This window comes from Pistacia vera, unplaced genomic scaffold, assembly GCF_008641045.1.
Source record: "Pistacia vera cultivar Batoury unplaced genomic scaffold, PisVer_v2 Contig381, whole genome shotgun sequence".
Lineage (NCBI taxonomy): Eukaryota > Viridiplantae > Streptophyta > Magnoliopsida > Sapindales > Anacardiaceae > Pistacia > Pistacia vera.
The window spans coordinates 375,117-398,724 of NW_022196203.1; the positions used below are offsets into that span (position 1 = coordinate 375,117).

Here is a 23,608-nt window from a genome sequence, read left to right on the forward strand (position 1 = left end):
TAATCTGTGTTCTGTGATTTTTTTTTTTTTTTAATCGTGGATGTCCAGGCCAATTTACGCGCACCTCAACTAATCTCCCGTAACTCTAAAACTATCGGTCAGGTAAGAACTCCAGTAACCACTCCTATTGTTTGTGTAATTGTTCTCCCATAATGCTACCTGGTAAAGTTCGACAGGGGAAATAGAAATTAATGGCCTTTCAATCACTAATAAAACTCAATAGCAAATTAAAGCATCTGTCAAACCCTACAATCAATTTGCATATGGAATACTCTTACAAACTTTAACAAGTGAAAAAGAATGACTTTTAAATCACTAAAAATACTCAAAACTAAACCCTTTAATCTTTCAAGTGAGAAAGAATGACCTTAAAAAACTGAAATTATAGTATCCATTGAACTGTACAATTTTTTGGGAAATGAGAAACAATGACCTTGAAAAACTCAAAACTAGAGCATCCCTCAAACCCTATAATCTTTGGGAAATAAGAAACAATGACATATGTATCTAGAGTAAACGATATTTTCCACCCAAGGTTTGCTTTAATGACACTTTCGCACCCAAAAAGTTTCAAAATACTATTTTTCCACCCAAAATTAATATTTCATTACTAGCCAAAGCCGATTCTAGATGATTCTGACGACGAAAATTCTCTCGTCACCACCATTTGAATCTCTAGTCTCTTCTCTACAAAACTCATCTTACTTCGGGACCTGATTTCTCGTCTATTGTTGATCATTGCAAAGTTAGGGTTTCTTGTTTTTAGCTGATTTCTAGTTGATTCCTACTATGAATATTCAGTCGGTCATCACCATTTGATCCATCGACTTTCACTCTACAAAACCTCCCTTACCTTGACTCCTAGTAACTCTTCGAACGCTAATTAAGAAAGTGAATTGTATTTTAGGTATTAACAAAATAAAAACTATGGGAAAGTGGTATTTTGAAACTTTTTGGGTGAAAAAGTGTTATTAAGGCAAACCTTGGGTGGGAAAAAGTCATTTACTCCATGTAATTATGTAGACACTAGAAAAAGTAAACCATAAACTTGTGAGTTAACCATGGCTAGTCTTCATCTTCTATTAATTAAATTAGTGGAAGACTCTTTGAAGTTTGAATTATAATTAAAAAATGTTAGACCAACAACACATTCTTACAACTTTCCTTAATAATCTGTCACGTGTCAGTTTGCTATTTTATCAATTGCAATTTTATCAAGTGAAATCATTATAATTAACAAATAGAAAACTGACATGTGGTGAATTATGAGGGAAAGTTTTGAGAACATGTTGTTGGTCTAACATCGTTCATTATAATTTTACACATAATTTCAATGCTCCAGTTTTCCAAGCTTCTACACCATTAAGTGGCAAAAGAATTCGTGGGCTTATTGTTGGTCTGGGCCTTTTTGCAATGTGATTTCATGGGTCCGGGCCTTGGCTCATCAAAATTATATTCGAATCAGTTGTCTTTATAGTGGGCCACCGATAATGATACAAACGTAGACGCATTCTAAGACGATAGGGCTGTCCCGTAACGGAATATATAAGAGGTGACGTTTGGCGACGCGATTCTGTTTTGTTTTTGTCTGTCCCGTTGGAAAATTGCGTGTTGAAATTCGTGCCATCAACTCAATTCTCGAGGAAGGTTGGGTCATATCATATCTGGCCCTTTAACTTTTTCATACGTGGCATCATAGTCATCGTTGATGTAGGCACCACAACTTGCTACCGCAATCAAATTGCTTTTTGACTANGTCTCATTATAATTTTACACATAATTTCAGTGCTCCAGTTTTCAAAGCTTCTACCCCATTAAGTGGCAAAAGAATTCGTGGGCTTATTGTTGGTCTGGGCTTTTTTGCAATATGAATTTCATGGGTACGGGCCTTGGCCCATAAAAATTATATTCGAATCAGTGGTCTTTGTAGTGGGCCACAGGTAATGATACAAACGTAGACGCATTCTAAGACGACAGGGCTGTCCCGTAACGGAATATATAAGAGGTGACGTTTGGCAACTCGATTCTGTTTTGTTTTTGTCTGTCCCGTTGGAAAATTGCGTGTTGAAATTCGTGCCATCAACTCAATTCTCGAGGAAGGTTGGGTCATATCATATCTGGCCCTTTAACTTTTTCATACGTGGCATCATAGTCATCGTTGATGTAGGCACCACAACTTGCTACCGCAATCAAATTGCTTTTTGACTATTTACGGCAGGTTGTACGTGTACCATTAAAAAAAGATCCCAAGATATTTATAGAAAATAATTACTTAGAGATTAACGTTCATATATTAACCTTTTATTTTATATTTTTTATAATATGAGTATCCGACAAATTTACGTCTATTCCAATTAATATTAAGAAATCTTAAAACTATTAATAATAAGATTTTTAATAAATACCTTCATTAATAATGAAAGGAGAAAGCGATCTCAAAATTTATTAAATAATATATTAAAAATTTCTATTAAGCTACTTAATCATTCTAAGAAAAAATTATGAGTTATGAGAAAGAACAATTACGAGTAAAAATATTCAAATTTTCTCTTTTATCATATCTTTCCTCTCCCATAGAAAAAAAAATAATAATAATAATCTTGGTATTTATCAAAATTACAAATGAAATGAACAATTGACAACTTAGTATAATTTGTTTCATAAAAAGGGGTCAATTACAAAAGTCACATCCCAACGATTTGAAAACAACAGGTAAGAGTGGTCACAGCCGTTCACTCAAAAAGGTCTCTTTAACATCAAATTGATATTGCTATTATTAAGTCACGAGTTACATGCCTCTATCATCCGTCCCCATGGGCTTCTGGTGAACCAAGTTTTGGCTCCTTCTTATGCTATGTACGCACATATCAATTTTTCAATCTTAGTTTTGATTATTAACCTTGTTGACATTTCATATATAACTCAAATTTGGATTCTTCTTTTCTTCTTATTGCGACAAAATACAAGTCTAATAGAGGGAGAGGTGTACTGCCAAGCCTAACACAATTTAGCACGGTTTATCATGTTTTAATTAGATTGTCAAACTATATTGTTAAACATGAGACTATCTAGTATTGTATAGTGTAGCAATATATCTTATGAATACATTATTTATTATTTTATTAAGGATATCATAGATAGATTATCAGATTTTATGATAGATTTGTTCTTTTAAATAAAACCTGCACATTTTGGAAAATTATATTTATTGAGTTACATGGGCTTCTAGTGCACACGCTTTGGCTCCTATGTATGCACAAATCAATTTTTCCTTGGCCGAATGACATCTTCTCACTCGAAGTTTGCCTTAATGACAATTTACTACCGAAAAAGTTTGAAAACAACGATTACCCACCAACAGTTGATTTTGTCCGTTACCTTGAGCTGAAGAAGGATAGGATGGTAAATTCAAAAATAATCAGAGGGTAATTATGTAATTTTAATCCATATATATATATATATATATATATAAACCCTAAACCACTCCTCCCATATTTTTCTTCTTCTTCTTCTTCATCTCCCCATCCGGCCAAATCGCACTCGGTCGGTGCGCACCTTTGACCACCAATCACCAAACCCTAGTATTTTCTCTCGCAAATCGTTGGCCATTGCTGGCTTTTTTCACGTGTCCCACAACTATTTTAAGCCGGATTTTGATAGTGAAAAGCCTAGCCGTCACCACCCTTTCACTCACTGACATCCCCCTTCAAAACCCCCAAAATAACGAACATGATAACCTTTCATTCATCATCGCCACTCATCTTATTGGAGGCTGTTTTTGAGTTGTTTTGAATTGGAGATTGATTGTGTTATGGAATTGAATTGGAGGCTGTTTTTTAGTTATTTTGAATTGGAGATTTGGTTGTTGATTGATTGAGTTTTTTGGGGGCAATTTTCCTTGCCATCGATCACCATTTCTTTAGGCTATGTTAATTATAAAAATAAAATAATTAAAATTAAAAAGAGAGATTCTTTATAAAATTAAAATTAAAGAGAGAGAACCGACACGTAGCCCCCATGCAAACTGAGACAAGAATTTTAAAATGTTAGATTTTCTAGCTACATGGAAAATTACCATTATATCATTCTTTAAACAGATTTTACTAATAGATCTTAATGGTGGGTGGGAAACTGTCTAACAGATCTTAACGGTTAGTGGGTAATTGTCATTAGGGCGAAATTCGGGTGGGATGATGTCTTTCAACATTTTTAATTCTTAAATTTTGATTATTAATCTTGTTGACATTTGACATAAACTCAAATTTGGATTCTTCTTTTCTTTTCATTGTGACAAAATACAAGTCTAAAGAGAGAGAGAGAGAGAGAGAGAGAGAGAGAGAGAGAAAGAGAGAGAGAGAGGTACACTTTGGTCTTTTATATGCATGCTTGACATGTCATATTGAAGTATATGATGTTTTTTTAGATATTTAGATATATAGTTATTATCATTAATTTTAATTCCTAAAATATTAAGGGGCGTGTTTGGCTTATTATTTCTGCCTATATTCTCCATCCTATTCTCTGAATAATGTGTAGAAATATTATCCTATTTTTTTAATTACTTTTAGACCCCATAAGGTTATTAATTTCATTAAATACACCCTAAAAAAAAGTTTAAAAATTATCAAAAACACCCCCGCAACCCATACTTGCTAGATTCTGGCAACTACCGTCGGGGGTAGCTGGAATCTGTACAACGGCCTACCTGCTGACTAGAAATAGCCAGAAGTTCACCGATCTGACCTTTTCTAGCCAGATCCACCACGGATTTGGCTAGAAAAGGCCAGATCTGGCCGTGAACGACGGCCAAAGAAATGGCCGTCGTTGAGGTCAATGACGACCAAATTTTGGCCATTATTGACCGAAAACGACGGCCAAAGACATGGTTGTCGTTTTGACATTTTTTGGTCGTCGCGACCACAACAGGTCATAGATCTGGCCTTTTCCGGCCAGATCTATGGTGGATCTGGCCGGAAAAAGCCATAAGGACGCGTTACGACACAGATCCGATCGGTCTGTGTCGTAACACCATTTTCCGGCCAGATTCTGGTGATGGTGGCCGAAATCTGGCACTGCAGGTGGTGGGGGTGTTTTTATTATTTTATATATTAGGGTATTTAATTAAATTAGCAAACCTATGGGCTTTTTCATAAATTTTTAAATTTTACCTCGTAATACTTCCCTATCTAACTACCCAATATTATTCTCAAAATCCTATCCAAAATAATAAACCAAACGCACCCAAGGTTATGTTTAAATGACATATGTAGTCATAAAATCACATGATTTAACTTAAATATTCTTCATAAAAACAATAAGGATAAAAATAGACAGAATGTATTGGATTACTAAATTTAGCACTATGTAGCATGCTTTAATTAGACTATTAAACTATATTGTTAAACACTAGTGCGTGGAGGTCGAATCTTGTATAGTCTATTGATAATAAACTTATTGGACAATGTATATAACTATAGGACTTATGTAATTAAGACATGTTTTAAATTATTTAATTCAAGACAAAGATTTAAAACATTAGACACTTGAGTCTGAAAATGCTAACTGTTACCCAAATGACATTGATTGATAACTATTATTAATCCCACGTTTGACCAATTTTAATGGGTTCATTAGTATAGTGAAGCTGCCCAATAAGTCAAAAATAATTTTTAATATTTTTGTTTTTGTTTTACTTTTGCATGAAAAAAGCACATATCATAGTGTTTATTTTGAAAGCATTTTAAGTAGTTTTTTATTCGTAAATGTGTGTTTTATTTTCTTCACCAATAATGTTAAAATAAAAATAGTTATTACAATTTATTGATATAAAATATTGTAACATAAAAGAAATTTAACAATACCATGATAGAGATCTAAATATTTTATCAAGTTTTTTAGAAAATAAATTATATTTTTGGTAGATATTAAAAGTTGTAAATCAATATAAACATGTATACCTTTTTAAAAAAAATGGTTCTTATAAATATTTAAAACAAGGGTTATTATTCATTGGAGGACTTTTCTTTTAAAAATTAAAGAAAAATGATAGAAGTTTCATTTTTATCATTAAACGACACTTTCATCAATCAAAAGATATTTAAAAAAAAAAAAAAATCTGTTAATAAATAAAAAGTGTTTGTTTATTGATAGAAAAATGTTATTAACATATGTGTCAATTTATTGATACAAATTAAACTGTGTTTTTTAAAAAAGTGTACTTCAATGAATAATAACCCTTAAAACAAACTAATAATTTCAACTTCCCTTCGCAAAATCTAAAAAACAATATTAACATTTTCAAAAATCACATTTCTAAATTCTAAAACAAGATGCAAAACAAGTGTTTTTCTCATTTTTTTTTTATTTGGAAATCAAATACAAAATATTATTGCTTAAAAAAGATGATATTAGATTGATTAAAATTTAGTGGATAGTAAAAACACGTTTCTTTCAAATTTAAACAAAATAACCTAATGGTCAATTAAAACTAAGGGTTAGGACTGGACTTCCAAAACCTGCAAGTGTTCACTACGAAAAAAGATCAAACATAGGGGTGAAAACAAAGCCGAGCCGCTCATGAGCGCTTGAGCTCAAATAGCTAGAATACTAATTTGAGTCGAATTCGATTATGGTACAACTCTATTCGAAAAGCTTAATTAAAACTCGATTAAAGCTCGAATTCGAACTTGAATTCTAATTTTAGATACCAATTTCGAGATCGAATTTAATTCCCTAGGCTCGGTCAGGCTCAAATTTGAATTTGAATTCAGTACTGTAGTAATCTAGCGGAGTTTGAGTAGTTAGATACTCGATTCAACTTGATTTCACCTCTAGGACTCAAACACATAGGATTTTAGATTGAGTTGGAATATATAATTTTTATTTATTTGTAAAAACTTGACTTAGCGGGGCTAAAACTAAAATTATCTACAATAAAAGTTGGATTGAATATTCTATCTTATTTTTATTGCAAGACATTATGTATATACAATACAGCATGGGATGGAATATTTACATGGGAAAAATGGACCGGCTTTTTCTATTTAGGCTGCCGAATTCGGTCTTATTCTTCCGTCAAATTCTTGGAAGGAATTTTTGGACTTTGACTTGTTTTCACACCCCAGCTTTTAATTTGAATTTGCAAATGAACCTTTTGCTTTTATAGCTTAAATTTCAACCTTAAGTTAAGGAATATTATTTTACTATAAATTTCAAATTTATTTATTTATTCTGAATAATATGAAAATGTCATGCATTAATTGTTAAATATTATGCACAATGTATTAGTACGAGGTCTTACCAAACAATAAACTTTCCAAAAAAATTAGTATTACGAAAACACCCCTTTAGATCTTATAATATAATTATAAATATAACATATGAATAACCATAATTTCCATTTAACCAAAATTGGTATCTACAACTGTTTGGTAAAGGCGAACTAAGGGGATCATGCATGACTTTAATGCACAGTTTAAAGTTCTATTCTCCGATGGACGCAAAAGTATATCCTAGGGATTACCTGGGAGGTGCGACAATGAGTTGATGTGAAATAACTTTCTCTGAGGATTTAATCAAGATATATCGTAAACTGACTCGGATATCTCGATCAACTAAAAAAAAAAAAATTAATCCATGGTTAAACCCTAAACTTCGGCGCATGTATTTTGGAAGCATAGCAAAAGCTTAAAATGGAAGGTCATTGAATTGCAAGTTGCTTATATAAAATACATGTTATGATTCCAAGAGGCGCTCTTTTCAATTTATATACGCTAAGTTGTGGCCTTTTGTTTTGTGCCCCCACTTTGGAAATTGAGGAGGCATGAAGCCGCCCCAATTTATATAAAATATGCTTTTTAATTAATATTACCTTTAAGTAAGCATATCTACTCCGCTATTACTGCCTTCACTTTCTACTATGAATATTCTTTAAGATACCATATAAATAAAACTATAATTGGAGTATTATATTTAATTTTTTTTTATGACCGGGGTGTCCAAAAAGCTTACACGTACCTCAGTTAATCATCAGGATTCATTGAATACTATACAAATTCAATGTTCCTGATAAGCCATAAATACAATATATTTAAGAAAAAATAATAAATATATTTGATTGTTAAGAAAAAGTAATAAATATATTTGATTGTTTAATGAATACACTATATTAGTGTACAATATTGTATTTTCAATTGGTATTTTTTTTAATTTGTAAACTAAATATCAATATTGAAAATTAAAGGCGTAAACATATTGAAGTTGGCTTGCCACCAACCTTCAATGTTTGACTTAGAATGAAAACAATGGTCTTTAAGGTCATTTTTGCCATGTGAAATTAAAAAACTTTCAAATGCAAGCAGCTGTTTGATTAAGACTCAAATCAACCTATTCATGAAAATGATGTTTATTTTGCTTTTACAAATATATAATAAAGTGCTCAATTGGTCATTATACGGCTTAACATATTACCGATTTTTTTTTTTTATATAAAAAAATTATAAATTTTATTATTAATATTGTTGAAGGGTAAGTTTATTAAATATGGTTATAAATTTATTGTTTTTATTTTTTGTTTAAAATAAATTAAAGCTAATAAACCCAAGAGGTTAACCTAATGGTCAAGGAGATTTGTTCTCTTTTTTGAGTTTTTGGGTTTAAACTTTGGGATCACCTATTATAATAATATTATGATTTATTTGGTCTTTTGAACTTATAGGGTGTTCAATGAATCTAAGATTCGTTAAGATATGCACGAGCTTGCTTGGATATCCCGATTACCAAAAAAAAAAAAAATTAAAGCCAATAAGGGATATGCATGTACTTAGCAAAAAAAAAAAAAAAAAAAATAAATAAATAAATAAAAATGATATGAATGTTTCACGCTAAAGTAACCAACAACTCTTCTAATTAAGCACGTGCCGGTTCATGATTCAGCATGCATTCTAATTTGACGAGGTGTACCTCGTTGTCAACGACGGAAAATGCAATTGACAAAAACATATAATGGACCATCTTATTATGTCACGTTTATTATTTCAGAATATAGTTGGAATTTAATAACTCTTTGTGAAGAATCCCTTCTGTAATTGCCACATTATAATAAACCATGGCATATCGATTCAATAATATTCCTTAATAAAAGAGTAAATTGCTTTTTTTTCACCCAAGGTTTGTTTTAATGACACTTTCCTACTTAAAAAATTTCAAAATATCACTTTTCTACCTAAAGTTTATATTTTGTTAATCCTTAAATTTTTTTTTTTTTTTTTGTTTGTTTTTTTTTTTTTTTTTTGTTTTTTTTTTATTAGAGTTTTTTTTTTTTGTTTTTTTTTTTTTTTATTTTTGTTTTCTATTTTATATTGGTCTTCTGAATCAATCCAAAATTAGCTAAGAACGGAAAACCCTAGATTTGCGATGATCTTCAATGGACTAAAAATCAGGTATTGGAGTGAGAGAAGTTTTGTAGAGAGGAGACTGAAGGTTCAAATGGTGATGACGGAGAAAATTTTCTCTGTCGGAATTGATTGGAATCAATTTTGGATAGTAACATAATAATAACTTTGGTTGGAAAAGTTGTATTTTGAAACTTTTTGGATGAGAAAGTGTCATTCAGGCAAACTATGGGTGGGAAAAGTTGTTTACTCTAAATAAAAATATGAATGTTGGTTTAATAAATTATAAAAATTTGATAAGAAAAATAAGATTATTACGCTTTTTAGAGATGAGGGCTTCGGTTTTCATAATTCTTAAATATAAATTAATAGAGAGAGGCTTTCAAATTTAGAAACTTGAATATAGGCATTTTATGGTATTTAGGGTTGAATTAGTGGATAAAAAAGAGAATCAAGCTTGATTCATTCTCTCAATTAGTTATCTTTTCTTGAGGGCACAATGACACATGTCACCATGTGAAATTTTAGGTATAATATTTTCCTTTTAATAACAAAAAATAATTACATAATTTTATTCAATGTTTTGAATTTAGATTACGAGTAGATCTAAAATTACTTAAACTGACTACCAATATAAAAGGTAAATTTAAAAATAAAATAAAAATCTCAAATTTCTTAAAATAAATAATTATATATAAAATAAAATGCCCACAAGTGAACGAAGAAGCCACACGCTTACACAAGTATGGTCTTACATGTTACTTTCATAGCCCTCATGAATCCCCACAAAGCATTAAAAAAGTGAGAAATATCTTAAGCCCATTTCCGTCATTTCAGAGGATCCTTCTGCGATTCTTTGCCCTTTGACTGTATCCCACTCTTCAACTTTTCACTGCTTCACTTCCACCTGTTCTCTCTTAAATCGCCTCCATCAAACCAACTTTGTCTTCTTATTAACAAATTTTAACACCATAATCACAAACAAACAAATCCTCCTTCTGCAATTTTTTTTTTTTTTTTTAATTTAGAGATGAAAGCATTTATCTCTCAAAAGTAGTTTTTTTTTTTGGTCTGGGGTTGGGAGGGTTTTTGTTTTGTTTGTTACCTTAGCGTGTGAAAGATAACTTTTTTTTTTTTTTAAAGAGAAAGCCAACCCTATTGTTTCTTTGAGAGGAAAAAACTTTCTCCAAGCCACCACCTTATCTCAATCTCTCTGTGGAAATCTCTCTTTGAGAAAAGCTAATAGTGGGAGGGGAGAAGATAGAGATATGGAAGCTGTTTTGCAAACAAGAGGGCTTCTTTCTCTACCATTGAATCCCAAAATCAGAACTTTGCAACCATCTAATGGGTTAAAGCAGAGACTTTTGGCTGTTAAACCGAAGCCCTTTGGTGGGTTTTCATTATCTTCAAATGGGGTTTCGAAAGTCTGTGGCTCTGTGTCAAAACCACAAGGGTTGTTTGTCTCAAAGGAGAGACCTTTGCATGTTTGCAAAGCTGAGGCGGCTGCTTCAGCTGATGGTCAGCCTTTGTTGGGCGAGGATGATTCACCGAAGTTCTTGGGGATTGAACTTGTGACTCTGAAAAAGATTATCCCTCTTGGGTTAATGTTCTTTTGTATTTTGTTTAATTACACAATCCTTAGAGACACAAAGGATGTGTTGGTTGTGACGGCGAAAGGGAGCAGTGCTGAGATTATCCCATTTTTGAAGACTTGGGTCAACTTGCCTATGGCTATTGGGTTCATGTTATTATACACAAAATTGGCTAATGTCTTGTCCAAGAAGGCCTTGTTTTACACTGTTATTGTCCCCTTTATTGCCTTTTTTGGGGCCTTTGGATTTGTTTTGTATCCTCTTAGCAATTATATCCACCCTGAGGCTCTGGCTGATAAGCTTCTTCACACACTTGGCCCAAGGTTTCTTGGTCCTCTGGCAATTCTGAGGATTTGGAGTTTCTGTTTGTTCTATGTCATGGCTGAGCTTTGGGGCAGTGTGGTGATTTCTGTTTTGTTTTGGGGATTTGCTAATCAGGTGATTAAACAATTTTATGAACGCTTATTATTTATTATTTTTTTGCTCTTTTAATTTTATGGATATTCTTTTTTATGTTGATTTTAATTCTGGTGTCAGAATAATTTGTTTTTACATATTATTTGTTCATCTTATCTGCACTGATAAAACTCTTGTGGTAGAGAGTCCTGATTGTTTGTTCCTGCCACATATGCTGCTTAAACACTGAAAAATGTCTGCCAATATTGAATTTGTTGGTTGATCATCTTTGTCACTGATTGAATTTATTAGGTTGAATCAAATTTATGATTGTCTTAATAACTTCTCGGGTGCTGGTTGGTGATGTTTTTGGAGTTACTCATGTACTTGGTTGTCTCTTCATTGGATTGGTAAATGATAATTATGGTATAAGATTGTAGCCCTTAAGTAATAGCTGTGAAAAAAATACGGGCAATTTTCTCAATTATGCTGTGAATTCAGAAACAAGTTAGCGTAATCAGTCAGATGTTTCAATTGAGGATGTTTCCTTCTGATTTATACATTTCTCATCTTTTTTTTGGCATGCATGAGATGTTTTTGAATGCACTTTGTAGGTTATATGATGTATTGTCAAATGTTGCAAGAAATATATAGTTATGCGATGCATTTTTGACAACATATTTGCTCTTTGAGTTGTTCCGTTTACATTTGATTTCTACTAAATGGTTTGCAAATGTCGGTGTGATTTTGTTTTTGCTTGTTTATGGATTTATTTAATAATTATCACGACATAATTACTAGTATAGGTGCTCTAGGTGTTTTCTTTCTCATCATAGCATCTCTCATGGCCTCCTCCATCCATTATATCAGGGTTAAATTTTGGTGTCGAAGAGTAAGAAAATACCCTGCAATATAATGTCATTTGTACTTTCAAATAATTGGTTCAGCTTTTAGCTAAATTTGCAGAAGCATTGCTGCTTTCTTTTAGGATATAGGCAATTTGTTGATATAAAATACTTCTTATTTTTGTTTTGTTGGCATTTTTAGTGATTTTGGTTCTGCTTTCTTTGTTTTGTCTCTAAAATGATGTTTAGCTTCATGTATAATTTTCCAGAAATTAACTTGTGGTTGTCTGAAATTCCCCTCAGTTAATTCTCGATTTTCTTTGGTTGTTGGGGATATAAAAGTTTTAAGTAAAATACTATTTACATTTGGTGCAGATAACTACCGTTGACGAAGCCAAAAGATTTTACCCTCTATTTGGACTTGGAGCCAATGTTGCCCTTATTTTCTCAGGCCGAACAGTGAAGTATTTCTCTAATTTGAGGAAAAATTTGGGTCCTGGAGTCGATGGCTGGGCCGTCTCCTTGAAAGGAATGATGAGTATTGTGGTTCTGATGGGGCTTGCGATCTGTGCTTGTTACTGGTGGGTGAACACTTATGTTCCTCTTCCTACCCGTAGTAAGAAGAAGAAGGTATTATTCTGCTTTCATAAGATGTTTTTATAATGGTATTTGGTTGCTTCAATTATTAGGTATCTGAGTCTGTTCATATATTAATAGATACAGAAAAACAATTTCGCTATTTCATTTTTCAGTGCAGGAAAAACTATATTTGTTTTCATAGGATAAACTGCACTCCTAATAATATCTGTTTAGCATCTCAAGTGAGCAAGTATTGTCCTTATATTTATCAAAACCATCCATGAATGAAATATTTTGAATTTACTTTATATCATTAACATGCAATGCGAGTATATTAATTAAGATAAGACACACCCAATAGCACACATTTGTAAAAATAGGTGCAAAAACATGTTTTTTATGAACAGTTACTTGTGATTGGTAAACTCACTTTTTTCCCCATTTTTGATTCCGTTTGCAGGATAAGCCAAAGATGGGAACAATGGAGAGCTTGAAATTCTTGGTATCTTCAAGATACATTAGGGATCTTGCTACTTTGGTGGTTGCATATGGTATAAGTATCAATCTTGTAGAGGTTACCTGGAAATCGAAGCTCAAGGCTCAGGTAATTGCATTTGTTTATTCCTGTATCTTCTTTCTTTATCATGGGCTTAAAAATATCGATGTTTTATTTATTTATTTTCACATTCTCTTACCTACAATTTTGTAGTTTCCAAGCCCAAATGAGTACTCATCCTTTATGGGCGACTTCTCAACTGCAACTGGAATAGCAACATTTACGATGATGCTTCTCAGCCAATTTATATTTGATAAATATGGATGGGGAGTGGCTGCGAAGATCACACCATCAGTCCTCCTGCTTACAGGAATTGGTTTCTTTTCTCTAATATTATTTGGGGATCCCTTCGCACCTGCTCTTGCAAAGTTTGGGTTGACTCCACTTCTTGCAGCCGTATATGTAGGTGCCATGCAAAACATTTTCAGCAAGAGTGCCAAGTACAGCTTGTTTGATCCTTGCAAAGAAATGGCCTATATTCCTTTAGACGAGGACACCAAGGTTTGAACTTCTTACTTGATAATCAGGTTTTTGGAGTTCTGTGTGGCATTCAACCTAGTTGTGTTTAATACCAATTACTATCTAAAAATGTTAATTGTCTTTGGTGGTTCAAGTTTTATTGTAAAAAGGGTAAAATCGGTTGAGGTATTGAAATGTGGGCATTTTTGAAGTTTGATATGACACACTATCTAGCACTATCTATAGACTGAAGTTCGTGCCACAGCCCATATTTTGTTGACTTTGCTGATTAAATGCTATTTTCTTCAGGTTAAAGGAAAGGCAGCCATTGATGTTGTGTGCAACCCATTGGGGAAATCTGGAGGAGCTCTTATTCAGCAGTTTATGATCTTGACCTTTGGGTCGCTGGCGAACTCAACTCCTTATCTTGGAGGGATACTTTTGGTGATTGTTCTTGCATGGTTAGCGGCAGCCAGGTCTTTGGATACCCAGTTTACTTCTCTGCGACAAGAAGAAGAGCTTGAGAAGGAGATGGAAAGAGCTGCTGTTAAGATCCCAATCGTGTCTGGAAATGAAAGCGGAAATGGTTCTCTTTCAAGTGGTTCAACATTCAATCCCGCAACAGGTGACTCAACGAGCGAAACTTCTACTCCCCGCAATATTTGAAATAATTCTTTTATTTCTTGTTGCAAGAAGAATGGGGAGCACCGTTACATGAATAGTTTGTTGTAGGACTTTTTCTGCGAATTACAGAAATAATAGCTAAAAACATGTCTGCTCCCAACTGTTTTAAGTCCTTTTTGCAGTAGATAATGAGCTTAGTATCTGTTTATTTTGACATTCCTGTATTTTGTAGAATTGCATTTTGATATCATATTAATAAAAACCATTTAATTTATATGAAATTCACCCTCATCAGAGTGTTCGATTGATTTTTCAGAAACTGTACTTCCCTTCTTTAATTTCCTATTGCAAGTCTGCTGTTCTGCTTTGTTATTAACTGGGTAGCATAGTCTTGAAGAGCTGAACTGCCCTCTCATTTGTAAATAATCTCCATAAGGTTTGCAAGCTATATCTTCAATTTTACTGTCTGAATCCGCATCTAAGTAAAATATTGTCCACTTTTGGTTCAAGATCTTCACCTCTGCTAAGAGACTCAAACTCGTTGAATAATATATGAGATATATAGTATGGTATAGGACAGGCCCATTTTAGGCAGTGGTGGACTGGATGTTTTGAATGGCTTTAAGGCCTATTTCTTCAAGAAGAACTGTGTGTAGTCTAGAGCTGGGAATGTCTGCAGGAGAATTACAGCGTGGGGTGTGGTCCATTTAGTTAGAGGTTCGACCAAGTTACACATGGATACAGTAAGTAGTGGCGGCCAGAGATGCAGATGCTGGATACCAAACAGACAAATCAAGAGTTCACGTGTTGGTTGTACCATGCAAAAGCATACAAAAACTGGGATCATAAATTTAATGCTCTCTTTTTGTACATTTCTTTGCATAACAGTTGGTACATTGCTTTCCTTCATCTTCCTTTCTAATCATTTAATTAAGAAAGCCAATTTACCCATCAATTAAATTTTGTTCCCCCACCACGAAAAGGTTCTCTTTCCCCACACCATTCACAGTATCACTATTGCAACAAGACGCAGCCTGCGAAAGTAGACGTTCATTTGGAAATTACATATTTTGTCATCTCTCCCACATAAAACGCTCGCATATATAGAAACATGCAGATAGCTAGCATTTGTACATACATCTGAGTTTTTATCTGAACAAATACAGAACTGTAATCCATACAAAAATTTCATTGAAAATCAAGAATAAATCTTGAATAATACACTTGAATCGTAAAAACACGTCACATATGAGGTGTATAGAGAGAGGGAGGGAGTCCTTATCAGTTTCAAGTCTCTTTCAGAGCTTGGGTGGAAATAGCTATATATTTTACGTTGTTTCTGCACATCAGAGAATGAATATAACGATGTGTCGAGTGTCGAATATAACGATGTGTCGAGTGTCACTGGATCATGGGAATATTGCGCATTTAAAGAAACTTGTCTTCACTCTCCATCTCTTATCCTTCTTCCTGTTCATTCACAACCTCTCAAACCCAAACGGTATTATTACAGTAGTACTTATTATATAATCTCTTTTCACCTCAGTTTTACATTACTTTATATAAACTATATACATTCCACTCTATTCCTTCTATACTACAACTCCATCATCAACAAAATTAACAACCCCATAATGAAGAAATATTCCCTCCCGGATTCTGTTACTTGCCCGGGAAAACCATCCCAATTTGCTGACTGCTGGTTTGACGATGCCTGCATTCTTGACATGGACTATTTTGTTAAGACCATAACGGACATAAAAGCGAAGGGGGTCCGGCCTGACCTCATTGGCTCAATCATAGCTCACTATGCATCAAAATGGCTACCGGACCTCTCCAACGACGTCATGAAAAAGGGTCTAACCAACTTCGAAGAATCACCGGAAAGTGTCACTGCTTCATGGATGAAGAAGAGGTTTTTTGTTGAAACTTTAGTGGGAATTTTACCTCCCGAGAAGGACTCCCTTCCATGCAACTTTCTTCTTCGTCTTCTCCGGACTGCCAACATGGTCAACGTTGAGCCGACCTTCAGGGACGAGTTGGAGAAGCGGATTTCATGGCAACTGGACCAAGCTTCATTGAAGGAGATTCTGATACCCTCGTTTAGTCACACCTGTGGGACATTGCTCGATGTTGAGTTAGTTTCAAGGCTGGTGAAGAGGTTCATTAACTTGGATAGCGAAGGGGCTAAAAGTGGAGCTGCTTTGGTTAAAGTTGCGAAGCTTGTTGATTGTTACTTGGCTGAAGCCGCCATGGATTCGAATTTAAGCTTATCAGACTTCGTTGAACTTGCTAGTGCCCTGCCTAGCCATGCCCGTGCAACAGACGATGGGCTGTACCGCGCCATTGATACTTACCTTAAAGTAAGTTTTTCAACACTAAAGTTTTGTTTTGTGTTTGTTTTTTTGAGCTTTGTGATTCATTAGTACTGGTTCTTTCCTTGCCATGTTCAGTCCATTGTTTCTTTCTCCAATTAGACAGTCTTTTGACCGTGAAGAAAATCCTTAACATTAATTTCTTTTAATACTCTGTTTTTTGCATTAAAAGGGTTCTTGACTGTTAAGGAAAACTGTTTTTCTAATAGTGTAATTCAATTATTCACTTAAACAACATAGTGCATAGTAATGTTCATTCTAATACTATATATCACTGACCCAGAAGAGGATACATGAAATTAATCAGCAAAGGAAACAAGAAAAGGGAAGAAATTAGAGGTACAATACAATCAATTTTGGACCAAAGCAGTAGTGGTTGTTGAGGTGTTGTCACCAACAAAAGATTCTTCATGTGACCAATTTGGTGGTTAAAATCTTGCAGGTTGTATGTTAATTGAAATAGATGCCCCTTTATCTTTCTTGTGGTGAACCTAGACCTGAAATAACTTGGATTTTCTGCTGTCCACTTATAAACCATCTGGAAAATGCATTACTTGAAAAGCCAAGCCAATTGGCAGTTGACTCTCTGCCTAAAAACTAACATAGTCTTTCAACTTATGTCCATTTCTTAGTGCAAAGATTCCTCTTCAAACCCCGACTAGCCCCTCTAGACTTGTAGTGTATTCAATAGACTCTCGGGATTAGTTGAGGTACGCGGAAACTACCTGGACACCTTGGTTACCCCCCAAAAAGAAAAAAAGAAAAAAAGAAATTCCTCTTCACTTAAATGTCTCCACATTTATTTATCTGTTTCTAAAATTTACTTTATGTTCCTTCAAACGTCCCGTGACACTTTTCTTAGGTTTTTTGAACTCTTAAGGCTTTGGATATTTAACAACTCTACTAATAATGTTATGAAATATGGCGTCGGAGAAGAAGCTGCTTCTTTCCTGGCATAGAAATGTGTCGGAACTAGTGTGACTGATTCATATTATCCCGAGGAAACAAGCGTCGGTGCATAATATCTGTGCATTGAAATTTGTGCATGACTGCATGCATCGGGGACCAATGTCTCCAACAGACATTTCCTGACGATTGTCAGGTGCAATATCCTGTACGTTAATCCAGAAGCAAGAAAGCTCGCACTCGATGCAGGTTCTGCCCTGGGGGAGAACTTTATTTTGGTGGTGAATGTAACCTCTATTTAAACTATGGTATGTATAATTATATTGCAACTATAAAATAATCAATTTCCTTGTAGGCACATCCTGGGGTATCAAAGGAAGAAAGGAAGCTTCTTTGTAGATTAATTGACAGCCGAAAGCTCTCACCAGAAGCATCACTTCATGCCGCACAGAATGAACGTTTACCTGTTCGAGCTGTGATTCAAGTGCTTTTCTCCGAACAATCTAAGCTCAATAAACAGCTCGATTGGAGTGGCTCATTTAACGGAACCAGGAGTCCTTATCTCGGGCTGGACCCACCTGCAGCTCGTTGCCTATCAAAACGTGAAGTGAACGCTCAGCAAATGGAGATAAAGAAGCTGAGAGAAGATGTGCTGAGGCTTCAAAGCCAATGCAACTTCATGCAGGCGCAACTGGAGAAGTTGGTGGATAAAAAGAAGGGTTTCTTCAGGTGGAAGAAACTGGGAATAATGCCTTCTTCATTGAAGACTACTCTCAGCGTTGTTGAGAGGATTGAAGAAGGTGAAAGAGAAGGAGATGACATGTATGGATATGGAAGACAAACGCCAGCAGTGGACATGAAAACAAGATTGGTTAAATCACGCAGGACTCCTTCTAAGTGGAGAAAATCCATGTCGTAAAAGTTGAATTTGAATTCTCCTCTTATCCGAGTTTAAATCAAAATATCATAAATCAAAGTATCTGATTATGCTTTGGCAAAACTCGGATAAGGAGAGGATTTAATTTCAACTGCATGCATAAAAATGGAAGAATTTTAATTGAAAATGAGTTGTGTATTAATTTCATTTAAATTGTGTTTGCGAAATAAAAATGTAAGGGCTGAATAAGATTATCTTAATATATAAGAGTTAATTAGAAGAAGAAGAGGGATTTACAATTAGGTTTGAAACTTCATGTACAAGCAACAACAAGTGAATGTACTGTTTGTTCATTGTTAATATATATGTCTTAATTACTATTTTCATTATTATTATTAGATGAACATTAAACAGAAAAAAGTAGGAGTCAGCGTGGGTAAAGGGTAGAATTGGATCCGACGGGTACCCATCTGTAGATTTCGGGTAGGAACAGGAATCGACCTCATTAGGGTCCGATTCCAGTTCCTACAATGCTGGAATTGGGAATTAGAATCAAAACCGATGTCTACGTACCTGGGGTAGAAACCAAAACTAAATTATAATTTTTGTAAACTATTAAGGGTGTATTTGTCATTTTTCAAAATGTATGGGATAATTAAAATTTACCAGGGTACCCAGAACCGGAACCAATATCTATGTTTTAGGTTCTGGTTCCAGATTTCTAGGAACTGGAATTGGTCGGTTCTGGTTCTGGTTCCAAATCTTAGGAACTGACCAGTTTCTGTTCCTTAAAAAAATATAGGATACTCGGAATTGATCACCTCTAGGAAAAAATATCAGGAAAAGTATCTAATAGAGAGAGTGTGTAATTCTTCTACTTCAAAGTCTAAAAAGGGCCTTTATAGATTGTTTTTCCACTGTTTTTTCACACAAATCAAACACAATAAAAATTTATGTCGGTTAATTTTTAAAGTTATCTATTCCACTGATAATCGTATCTTTTTGATAATAAAACATTGTTGGAACCAAATGCAGGAAAATTAGATGACCCGAAAATAGAGCAATAAGTAATATTCATATTATTTTCTGTAAGGGTAGAGAAAGAAAAGCCAATTAAAATGACAAGAAAGTAAAACAAAATTAATTAAATACTGGGAAGAAGTAATAATATAAAAGCTAAAACGTCAGCGTTTGCTCAGTGTTTATTTCTTTAAAACATTCCCCACTTTATCTTCTATCTAGCCGTTTAAAACCTCACACAAAACCCCAGCGATGCTCTCTACCTCTATCTTCAACAATGGCCATTTTTGCTAAAACCTCCCAAATCCCTTTCCACCAAAACCACCCTCATCTTCAAAACCCCGTATATATCAAGCCTAAAGCCTTGTTTTTCTCTCATAAGCTTAAAACCCACCGTTTCTCCTCAAAACAAGCTCAAAATGTCCAAGTCCTTAACACCGAAAACACCAATTCGCTATCCACTCAAAATCCCATCTCACGTTTAAATGAACTTTGCCTTAATAGGTCCCTAGAACAAGCTTTAAAATACCTAGATTCAATGCAAGAACTGAATATTTCTGTTGATGAAGATGCTTTTGTTGATTTGGTTAGGTTATGTGAGTGGAAGAGAGGTCATGACGAGGGGATTCATTTGCATTATATTGTGTCAAAAGCGATGACTAATATGAGTGTTAGGCTTGGTAATGCCTTCTTGAGTATGTTTGTGAGGTTTGGTGATTTGGGTCATGCGTGGTATGTGTTTGGGAAAATGTGTGAGAGAGATTTGTTTTCATGGAATGTTTTGATTGGTGGGTATGCAAAAGCTGGATTTTTCGATGAAGCGTTGAGTTTGTATCAAAGAATGTTGTGGGTTGGTTGTGTTAAGCCTGATGTGTTTACATTCCCTTGTGTTTTGAGGACTTGTGGCGGTGTACCAGATTTAAAGAGAGGAAAGGAGGTTCACGCTCATGTGCTTAGGTTTGGCTTTGAGGCTGATGTTGACGTTGTTAATGCTTTGATAACTATGTATGTGAAGTGTGGTGATCTTGGGGGTGCGAGGTTGGTGTTTGGTGGAATGCCTCGCAGAGATAGAATATCGTGGAATGCAATGATTTCTGGGTACTTCGAGAATGAAGAGTGTGTTGAAGGGTTGAGGTTGTTTGTTATGATGAGGGAGGGTTTGGTGGATCCAGATTGCATGACCATGAGTAGCGTAATTTCAGCGTGTGAGATTGTTAGTGATGAAAGATTAGGGAGAGATATACATGGGTTTGCGTTGAGAATGGGGTTTCGTGATGATGTTTCAGTGTCAAATTCATTAATTAAAATGTATTCTAGTTTTGGCAATTTGGAGGAAGCAGAAAAAATTTTTAGTAGAATGGAATTTAAAGATTTAGTGTCATGGACAACAATGATTTCAGTTTATGAGAATAATATGCTGCCTGACAAAGCTGTGGAAACTTATGAAATGATGGATGCAGAGGGTATCGTGCCTGATGAGATCACTATAGCTACTGTTCTATCAGCCTGCACTTGTTTAGGGAATTTGGATTTGGGTATTAGGCTTCATGAGCTTGCTAAGAAGACAGGGTACATATCATACATCATTGTTGCAAACTCACTTATTGATATGTATTCTAAGTGTAAATGCATCGATAAAGCTCTAGAAGTGTTCCACAGTATACCTCACAAGAATGTAATTTCTTGGACTTCAATAATCGTTGGGCTTCGGCTCAATAATCGGTGCTTTGAGGCCTTAATTTTCTTTCGGCAGATGCAGTTAAATTCAAAACCAAACTCTGTTACCCTAGTTTCTGTCCTATCTGCATGTGCTAGAATAGGAGCTTTAATGTGTGGGAAAGAGATTCATGCTCATGCATTAAGGACTGGGGTAGGATTTGATGGCTTTCTACCAAATTCGCTTCTGGACATGTATGTACGGTGTGGAAGGATGGAACCTGCATGGAACCAATTTAACTCAAACAATAGAGATGTCTCAGCTTGGAATATTTTGCTGACAGGGTATGCTGAGCGGGGACAAGGGGCATTTGCTGTTCAGTGCTTTGGTAGAATGATAGATTCTAAAGTGAATCCAGATGAGGTTACATTTGTCTCACTGTTATGTGCTTGTTGTAGATCTGGAATGGTAACTGAAGGTTTGGAGTATTTTAATAGCATGAAACAGAAGTACTCAGTCACCCCAAATCTGAAACATTATGCATGTATAGTTGATTTACTTGGTCGTGCGGGGCAATTGGAGGAAGCTCTGGAGTTTGTACAGAAAATGCCTATGAAGCCAGATGCAGCCATATGGGGAGCCTTATTAAATGCATGCAGGATCTATCGACATGTGGAGCTTGGGGAACTTGCGGCTGAGCATATTTTTGAGACTGATACGAAGCATGTTGGTTATTATATTCTCTTGTGTAATCTCTATGCTGATAGTGGGCAATGGGATGAAGTTGCAAAAGTTAGAAAGATTATGAGAGAGGAAGGGCTGGCTGTTGATCCTGGATGCAGTTGGGTGGAAGTAAAGGGAGAAGTTCATGCTTTCCTCAGTGGTGATAATTTCCACCCTCGCATAAAGGAAATAAATGCTGTTTTGAAGGGATTTTATGAGAAAATGAAAGCATTTGACTTTGGTGGTTCAAAATGTGTTTCTATTGATGAAGTTGAGTCTTCCGAAGCTGAGATCTTCTGTGGGCACAGTGAGAGGCTGGCTGTTGCATTTGGCCTCATAAATACCGCCCCTGGTACGCCTATTTGGGTCACAAAGAATCTCCACATGTGCCGAAGTTGTCACAATATTGTGAAATTCATCTCCAAGGTTGTACGCAGAGACATTTCTGTTAGGGATACTGAACATTTCCACCATTTTAAGGATGGAATCTGCTCTTGTGGTGATGAAGGTTATTGGGAAGAATGGAGTAGTAGATAAGTTGGAGCTATGGAAGAGTTTTCAAATATTTATAACTTGTAAAAACAAATACGGGAACTACACTCGATGTTGTGGGAGCAGTTCGTATACTTGGGAGGTGATTTGTCCCTTGGAACTAAAATACACAACATTCTAAGCAATGAACAGATCGTTATAGCTGGTTCTCTGTTCGCTTTGCGGCTTACCCTTTGATCAAGGTAATCGACCTGGGGACTTTGTGTTGTGATACCAACGGAAAATATTTTCGGTCTTACTTCTTGCTACCAAAAAGGTACTACATTCTAAGCAATGAACAGACAATTATAGCTGGTTTTCTATTCACTTTGAGGCTTACCCTTTGATCAAGGTAATTGACCTGGGGACTTCGTGGTGCGGAGCCAATGGAAAGTAGTGTCAATCAAATTTCTTACTTCCAAAAGAAATGGTGTCAATCAAATTTCTTACTTCCAAAAGAAATGGGTAACGTAATCACTTCTGTTGTACTTGTAGGGAAAGTGCTCTCTTTTTGTTGTATGTGTATATTTCCTGTGAAATTGGATACAAGAATTCATCAAAAAGTTGAAGACAGTATGAATAAAAAAGTACAGATTTATTATCACTTTCAGCTTCTTGTGTCATTCTTGCAATCTTTGTCTTCTTGTAACTGAGTCCAATTGGTTTCGAGGGCTGAACAACACAAAGAAACTCGTGAAATTTTGGACTCTCATTCCTACTTTAAGTGATACGATGATATCATCAACAATCCAAATAAATTTGATTAGTAACATCTGTCTATTACTGGATTTCATGTTCTTTACTTTGATTTTTTTTTCACTGGTGAAGACATTTGTTCTGAAATTTAGAGGATGAATAATTTGTCATTAAAGATATGTTTTCTTCCGGTGACAGATTGTTGTGTTCTTCCTATTGACAAGGCCATGATTAATTTCTTATCCATCTTTGGTTGCTCAATGTTCATTCTCAAAACACGTTGCTCTTCGAGATATATGCAATTGGTGCAATTCTTGACTGCAAAGGAAGAAGAAAACATAGAGAAAGTACTATCACTCTGTTGAGGATTCACCAGATAA

At 34.8% G+C, this 23,608-nt stretch overlaps 3 protein-coding genes across 3 annotated transcripts; all 3 read left to right on the forward strand.

The window, feature by feature from the left end:
- The first annotated feature begins 10,485 nt into the window (after positions 1-10,485).
- LOC116140837 (plastidic ATP/ADP-transporter) lies at positions 10,486-14,724 on the forward strand. The gene is made up of 5 exons (XM_031426411.1): positions 10,486-11,422; positions 12,601-12,855; positions 13,265-13,408; positions 13,514-13,861; positions 14,129-14,724. Exons 1-5 carry the CDS (start codon positions 10,661-10,663, stop codon positions 14,483-14,485), a joined length of 1,866 nt encoding a protein of 621 aa, XP_031282271.1. The 5' UTR covers positions 10,486-10,660; the 3' UTR covers positions 14,486-14,724.
- Positions 14,725-15,860: 1,136 nt separating this feature from the next.
- LOC116140844 (root phototropism protein 3) lies at positions 15,861-18,935 on the forward strand. The gene is made up of 2 exons (XM_031426417.1): positions 15,861-16,806; positions 18,080-18,935. Exons 1-2 carry the CDS (start codon positions 16,078-16,080, stop codon positions 18,641-18,643), a joined length of 1,293 nt encoding a protein of 430 aa, XP_031282277.1. The 5' UTR covers positions 15,861-16,077; the 3' UTR covers positions 18,644-18,935.
- A 937-nt stretch (positions 18,936-19,872) lies between these two features.
- Positions 19,873-22,957, forward strand: LOC116140817 (pentatricopeptide repeat-containing protein At1g15510, chloroplastic). The gene has a single exon (XM_031426395.1). It carries the CDS (start codon positions 19,899-19,901, stop codon positions 22,536-22,538), a length of 2,640 nt encoding a protein of 879 aa, XP_031282255.1. The 5' UTR covers positions 19,873-19,898; the 3' UTR covers positions 22,539-22,957.
- Positions 22,958-23,608: the final 651 nt, after the last annotated feature.